Source organism: Scyliorhinus canicula, chromosome 12, assembly GCF_902713615.1.
Source record: "Scyliorhinus canicula chromosome 12, sScyCan1.1, whole genome shotgun sequence".
Lineage (NCBI taxonomy): Eukaryota > Metazoa > Chordata > Chondrichthyes > Carcharhiniformes > Scyliorhinidae > Scyliorhinus > Scyliorhinus canicula.
The window spans coordinates 37525093-37533353 of record NC_052157.1 but is presented as its reverse complement, the minus strand read 5'-3'; the positions used below and the strand labels follow the sequence as shown (position 1 = coordinate 37533353).

At 41.7% G+C, this 8261-nt stretch overlaps 1 protein-coding gene across 1 annotated transcript; it reads right to left on the bottom strand.

The window, feature by feature from the left end:
* Positions 1 to 1103: 1103 nt before the first annotated feature.
* LOC119974194 (COUP transcription factor 2-like) lies at positions 1104 to 5830 on the bottom strand. The gene is given in 4 exon segments (XM_038812915.1): positions 1104 to 1903; positions 3307 to 3834; positions 4619 to 4693; positions 4696 to 5830. Coding segments are annotated over 4 exon segments (1221 nt in total). The 5' UTR covers positions 5039 to 5830; the 3' UTR covers positions 1104 to 1628.
* Between the last annotated feature and the right edge of the window lie 2431 nt (positions 5831 to 8261).

Below are 8261 nucleotides of genomic sequence, written 5' to 3'. Positions count from 1 at the left end.
AAACAAAATCTTGACCATTAAAACACATAATGATCCATGCTTCCTAACACCTGTCTAATGTACATTGGTTGCACAGGCACTTAAGTTAGAACTAAATAAGGGTCGGTGGTCAAAATCCCTATGGCATTTTGAATTTAAAAGAGGAGGGGGAACGGCGTTTCGTATTGGGGATCTTTTGACTGTATCTTTAAGGTGTCACTGCTAAACCCAAAAGACAATGAGCAGCATGAGCCCACGGTTTAAATCCTTTCATCGAAAGAGCATGTGGTTTGTCCACTACTACAGACAGTGGTAGTAAACCATACAGGTATATCGAGTAAATAAGACAAATAATCCACGAATTGTAATGACTCCAGTAAACTGCGATGTTTGACCATTGTAATGAGATTTTCTTTCCCTTGGGTGAATATACAGTTGTAACAGCGAAAAAGTTCCATATATCAAATAATATTATAATCTCCGAATACTTTCATTTTTTCTTGAATATAACACACAAGACTGACCAAACAATCCAATCATAACTCTTTACAGTACAGAAATGTTGCACTTTAAAAAAAAACCTTCAGCTTGTATACACGACTTGTAAACTCTAGATACTTAATTAACCACATGTCAAATAGTAAGTGCCGACATAGAGTTCCATGCTGAATCCAAGAAAAGAAATTGTGGCATTACACTTCCTTTAAAAGGGCAATGGGTTGGTAATTGTTACAAATGGGCTGGAAATATACAAACAGGCGCTTTTATTTTTGGAGCCTGGTCGGACTCTATACTGCAACAGGAACTAAATGGAGCCACATTCAGATCACGAAAATGTTCTTAAATTTAATGAAACAAAATTGTACTGTGTCTTGGACACATAAAAGATTTTTGCTTTCAGTAATATACCCACAAAGTACTCCTCCTCCCCCCCCCCTCCCCCCCCCCCCCCCCACATGTCAATATTAACGAGTTTTCAACAATGGATTTTTAAATTACAAGTGTGTATCATTTAATACAGGTCTGCAGTCCATTTCCCCCAAATTAAACGTCTCATGAGTTAACACTATAAGTGCGTTTCCAGCATTAAGTTTCAATTCTGTCAATAAAACCTTTCGTCTAACTTTTTAGTGGATTCAGTTTTAATTCTTGCAGAACATATTTACGTGATACACCGTATCTGATAAGAAGCAATGGTTATATCAAAATTATTAGTAGAGAATCACAGAGGAGACTGGTTTGAAACCAGGAAAAATACAAAACAGCTATAGATACATAGACACAGGACAATTTATAATTTGGAAAATGTTATTTTCTTTCCTCCTAATTTTGAAATTCTTGTTTAAATGCACTTATCTTTATATCGATATTTGTCAAAAGTTTACAAAATAAACCAAAATAAAAGACTAATTTCCTTTTGTTACAAAAATGATAAGTAGCAAGTTGTTCTGAACGACACAGGAGAGTTTCTGAATGCGTTTTTTTAAAAGTTCTTGTACAGTCATTGAAATCCACAGTCCTTTTTCTTCCCTCGCTTCATTTTTTGTGTGTCACATAGGTAAACTTGTAACAGCCTTTTATTTCCTCCCTTACAGAAGGAATTTGCAAAATAATGTCACTTGCCTTTTTTATTCCCCCCCGCTTCCTATTTATTGAATCGACATGTAAGGCCAGTTGAAGCTGCTCCCGGATAGTAACATATCACGGATCAGGGTTTCTATGGGGGTTTTACCTACCAAACGGACGAAGAATAATTGCTCGATGACAGAAGATGAGACGGTGCGAAGAGAAGGGAGACGAAGTAAAAGCTTCCCAAAGCGGGTCGGTTGGTTCGGATACTGGCTGCGGACATATTCCTCCAGAGCACATTGCGATTTCTCCTGTAAGCTTTCTATATGGGCCACATCAGACAAGCCACAAGCATCTTCATTAAGGAAATAGAGCCGGAGAAATGAGTGAGGGAGAAAAAAAGAAATATATTAGAAAAAAAGTGTCGGATTAAATAAATTACACCCATACGTGCATAGGACCTTTAATTAGAGAGCATAGGTTATGACCTGACCCAGCCATTGCATCTTGCAATGCTCTAGACCCAGCCCAACAGACGCATATTATTATAGGCATCAAAGAAAACACAATGCACAGATACAGCAGCCATTCACAACCACATTCTACATAATACTTTTTCTTTTGGTTTTCTAAACTTAAACCAGATTTAACTATCTCTGGCATGTAGCATTGCACATTTATGCAATAAATACTCCCCCCCCCCCCCCCCCCCCATAGCATGTAACAGCAAAGTGCTCACAAAACAGTGAGTTTGCCTGGCTGCACACAGGGCCTGACATTTTACAAATAGTAATAAATTAACTGCTATGGTAATGTCATCGATTGCTCTTGGTTGAGTAGGATCAAGTAGACTGAACAAACAAAATAAACCGCATAACATTTAAAAGTGTTTCCAAGTCGGTTAGTAATTCAAGTATATAAAAAAAGACTAAGAAAAATAGTACTTCACAAAAACTGGCATGTGATAACTTAAAGCAAACACACAACACGTCACCCCCACTTAAGCTCAATCGCCTGGATATTTTCCCCTCTAACTAAATGCTCGCTTCTAATTTGATTAGTTTGGTTTCAAAAAAGACATTTTGGGAAAGCGTGGTTATTTTTTATGTGTGAAGTAATAATATAGGAAAGGAAGTTCAGGTCACGACCCGAGCACTGGAAAGGGTCCAGAGAGTCCTCTGGATACCCAGATCACCCTAACACAACAAGGAAAGGATTGTGGACTGCTTTCCCACAGAAACTGAACATGTCTGTTTCCTGATATCAACCCATGAAAGCTTTATTTCAACCCCAGATGAATACTTGCGCTACTCTGCGAACTTGCATGCAGCAATTTTGCACACAATATGAAGGGGCATTCAATGCAATCTGCAATGTTTGTAAAATGGCAAAATCTAACTATATTTTCATCGCCACCCTGGTTTTCATTTGCACTTATGCTTTAAAAAATGCTATTGGGATGGGGTTTCAAGCGAAACGTTGTACATTTTGCAGTAACTGTCTTTGAGATGAAATCACTAACAGTCATTAAATGTGTTTTTTAAATGAAATTGTTCTAGTTATATTTTTAAATTTACATTATGCTAAAACATGACGACTTTGAAGCCGTAGCTTTGTTCATGTGTAGATGTTGTATAAAGAGTGCATAACACTACCCTGAGATCAGAGCTTAGTATTTGACTGCATGTTCATTCTGACCTGATAGCATGGCTGTTCTCATTGCTGATCAGCCATATTTCCGAATGGATATTTGCCTACCTGAGGTGAAGAGGACGATGGCCTTCAAGCAGCTGTACTCTGCCGAGTCGACATGCAAAGCCTTGAGTTTCTCGACCTGCTCCTGGAAGATCCTTATGTGATCCATGAAGGCGACGACCCTGTCTGCAGACATGGGGGACGCGTGCAGCCCGGCGGCGGCCAAGAGAGGTGCCACATGGAGAGGCATGGAGCACTGGGCAGCGTTCAGAACAAATAACTCACTCCAGGTCAGCCTCAGCAGGGCTACCTGGTCTGTGATCTGAAGATCCGGGAAGAAAGGAATATTCCTCGCCCATTCCACGGCGCTGAAGAGCAGCCGAGCGGCCAGTTCACAAATGTTCTCAATGCCCATAATATTGTTCGGCTGCATGCACTGACTACCGTAGCGGGAGGTCGGGTAGGGCTCGGCCCGCAGTAACAGGGAGATATATCCCGATAAATAGGAATGGCAGTTGAGTGGATCTCCGTTTGTCAAGGCGAACTGGCCAGGAGTCGGTTGTGTAGGTGGCATTCTTCCTCTTTGGACTGCTGCAGTGCGAAAAGAACAGACTACAGATATTGAAACCTGAATCTTACCACATTTTCAGACAGTTTGCATACAGTAACACACCCCTAAACCATTTACAAACAACAATAGCTGCTGCTGCACGCACTATCATTTTTTGTTTTGTTTAAAGCTCCCAGCGATTGTACAACATGAAGCTATAGCTTTCAAACCTAGCCGGCATATTTTACACCGAGCACTGCCGTGCGATTTTGCTATGTCATTTCCCTAAAGCGTGTAAAAAAAACTGATTGAATTTTTTTTACAACAATGGCTGATTTATTTTCCTATCTGGACTTTACTCTGTAAACTGCTCCAACTTGCACAGTGCCTTATTAACACCCTCCCCTCTTTTCATGTTGAGTTTCATGTGTAACATAACACATTTTTTCAATATAGATTACAATCAAAGCACGCTTTCTGCGGCCAGTCTACATCTTAGTATTTTCAAAGAGCCCCCTTCTCGCTCTCCCTCTCACACACAGTTTTCTCACATAAATACAGTTTTCTCTGTCTCTCACCCGCACACACTGAAATGAAGGGGGGGGGGGGGGGACATTTAAAGAGATACCCGTAAGACTTTCTCAACCAGAAGTACCCTGCAAAGTACAGACTCAAGCGATAGCCATTGATTTTAACTGGCAGGCGGGGAGCACACTTGCAACTTTATAGAATTAAGTCAGAACAGTTCGGCTTCTTTTCGGCTGAGTGGGAGTGGGTGCTGGCTAGAGTAAAGGCAAACATTTAAAATAAATGAATTCTCAATACCTTCCCGTCTCATGCCGACTTTCAGGCATTTTTTCAGGCGACAGTACTGACACTGATTGCGGTGGTGCTGGTCTATGGGCAGTTCCTGTTGGCACGACATGTGTACGTCAAGTTTCTGCGCACACTTCTCTTAAAGAAACTCTTGCAACCCTCACAGGTGAACTGGCCGTAGTGTTTGCCGCTGGATTTGTCACCGCACACCACACACTCGATATGCTGCTGCTGCTTCTCGCCTTGTTGCTGGTTCTGCTGGTTGGATTGGGCCGGGGTGCCCGGGGCTCCCGGCTGGCCTGGGGTCTGCGGGGTAAGGGGTGCTCCAGAAGGCGGTTGCGGTCCTTGCTGAGGCGGGGGTGGCTGTGTGCCCTGCGCTCCAGCCACGTCGTCTTGCGGGTCTCGCCACGTACTAACTACCATTGCCATATCTCGGGCAAGAGTGTAATCAGACAAAAAAAAAACCTGTCTTCTCTTTGAACCGGCTGATGAGGAAAATGAAGGAGGGAGAGTCGATGAGCAGACAACAACACACAAAAAAAATACAGAGAAGGGAGGGAGAGAGAGAGAGAGAGAGAGAAAGGGAGAGAGAGAAAGAGAGAGAGAGAGAGAGAGAGAAAGAGTAGCAGTTCAAACCAGATCGGCACAGAAGAAGCGAGTGTCGGGGGGCCAGGACCAGGGCAGCACGCAGTCAGCCATTCAGGAAACCCATAAAAAAAGGACGAAGGGGGGACGAAAGGTTAAAGATTTTTTTAAAATAGGATCGACTGTTGAAGGCAGATGCACGATCCGGAGTAGAACTGCCCGACCATCAACTGATCATAAATTCTTCGCCGTACTGGTAGGAACTGCACACATACACACACACACACACGAAGAGAGTCAACAACTCGCTAGCAAAAAAGAGAGAGAGAGAGAGACTACAAAAAAAAGGAGTCGACGTCGTGGAAAAAAAGGGAGCTATAGAACCTCTCTCATGCGAGAGGAGGCAGAAAATAAGGAACGAGGGAGAAAATCAAACTGATCAAATATGCAAAAGGGGGGTTGGAAGTGAATCCGATTTGAACGAGCGGGCTTGCGGAGTAATTTTTCTGAAAGGGGGAATCTGCGCGGATGGCTGTATATAGTGAACTTTGACACGACTATTGAAACTGACACGTTTCTATGGAGATGCTTTCCTTATATGGCGCTGCCGAGTGACGGAGCCAAGCGGCGGCTGCTGGCGACTGACAATCAAAGGCGACTGGTCAGAGCTTTAGGTTCGAGGGGCTGGGACATCTGGCCCGCCCCTTGCACCGCATTGGACAGGCACCTTACTTATTATCCAGCACGTCCTGGCCGGGAAGAAATTTACATTACATCCATGCGCAGAGGTCTACTTGGAGAAAATAAGTTTTTTAATTCTCTCTCTATCTGCCCCCCCCCCCCCCCCCCTCCTCCCAACACACACACACATTATTTCATTTTTATACAATCTGGAGAGATTTGGGGGATGGCTCAATGTTTTAAATATTACTACCACAAATTAACAGGATACATATATTAACTGATCTAATAAAGAATATTAAGCAGAGAAGGCTCAGGAATGCCACAACATTGAACATTCCCCAATTAAAATTATTTGATAAACACGTCCTTTTTTTAAAATGCAGGTGGAATCTTGCCACGCGAAAGGCTAACTTGACATTAAAAAAGAATCCACGGCATAGCCGCCAAAGAGCGTGGCTGTAACACATATTTTTAAAAAAAAAACAAGCTTCTTCAGCAATACCAGGGGAAAAACACACACACACACACACACTATTCACAAATTAGTATGGCCGAGGACAAAAGTTGATGTTGAAAGATGTAACATTGGTGGCGGTGCTTTTGCATTGATTGAGACGTCCTGACGGGAGTTGATTGGAAGTGTGGCGAGGATTATTAGAGATTTTATGAACGTATCCAAATAAAATTAAGGGCAACCTTGTGAAACCTCAGCCACGGCTGGTTTGTGAAGAATTATTTGTTCCTGTACGGTTGCAGAAGGTGTGTAGCCTGAGAAACGCCATGGATGCTCGTGAGGGTCTCATTCATCTAATGAACCATTATTAATACGGATAAATATCACGTTTACTTTGAAATACTTAAAAGTGAGAACAGCTTTGAAGTGTGCGTATACTTAGCTAGATACACATAAACGTACATAGTCAGACATGCACATAGATGCATGAGGATTAATGAATAATTTCGCTTTAAATTCCCCCAAACTATCTGGAAGAGCGGCGAATCTTTGGAGCCGAGCTGCCCGGATAACGCTATCCCCCCTCTCTACCCCTTTGTAATAATGGATTCGAATTTCCAATTCTTTATTTTGGAAGAAAGATAACTGTATTTATGCCACATTATATCTGGTAGTCACCCGGGTTTGGTTGGGGTTAGTCTATTGGCAGTGCTGCTAGAATTAACTTTTTTTTTTAAATGGACGTTTCAACAGAACAAAATAGACAAATGTTTCTACGTCTGTGAGTAATATACAGGCTCAGATCAATTAATTGGTTTGGGGGGCTCTGGTCGCATTGTGGGCTATATTTATTTGAAGGAATTGGATGATGAGTGAAATTTATCTCGCCTGCTAAGTGAGTACATGCGATTGAACTGGCGCTTGGGGAGAAAAAGAAACAGATTTTATTCTTGTAGGAAAATGTTCAGAATTCGCTGGTCGCTGACTTGCGGATGAGCATTTCACAGGATTCATCATTCTGAAAGATGCACTCCAGTGCACATTTTAGAGGAATCCTGTACATTTCACAGGTAAGTCTTGGGAAATTAAAAGTATGTTCTAACTGTTAATGTTCCAATATTTACACGCTTGAACGATGACTGCAAGTTGTACCAGCTAATATATAAAATATGAAATTATGAACATTGGAGGGACACGGTTAGGGAAACATTGCATTAAACAGGTGTTCGATTTGAGGTGGAGCGGGCGAACACATTAAATACCGTTACACCACTGAAATGTTTACCCTCTGCCTTGTGGACTTTCTTTTAGAAATTTGCCTGAATGTAGATACTATGTGGAAACAACCTCTTGGCGACGTGTTTACAATTTCATGAAGTATTCAAGAATTGTAACACACCATATTATGGTTACTTGGGGGGTAAACAAACTCAATTCCATCATGATGCTCATTTAATGCAATCGCACAGAAAGCATGCCCCGGTCACATTAGCAAAGAATGGACGAAACCTTCGGCACAGCATCGTCAGTAAGATATACTGTATATTGCAATCTGCAAAATGCATGCATCTTTTCAAACGTAACAGTTTACAATAGAAAAGGTCAGAGAAAAAGATAAGCATGAAGTATTGACATTCAACAACCCAAAACGCAATATGCGGTTAACTTTTGAGAAATATGAAGTGAATAATCTCATGTTATTAATTAAACTAACGTGCCAAAACACAGTGTTATCTGTCGAAGTATGCAGAATGCCAGGGGGCTTTTTTTTTGCTTAGAAAGGCACATGAAAGTTTGGATTTTATCGGTTTTCAGGAGCACGGGTGTAATGACTATCTTCTTTATTGCAAATGGACAGGTTGCACTTTGCAATGATTTCAAAAGTAACTTTGGGTTTGCTTGGAAACAACTCAGCGAGGCAGTCAGAAG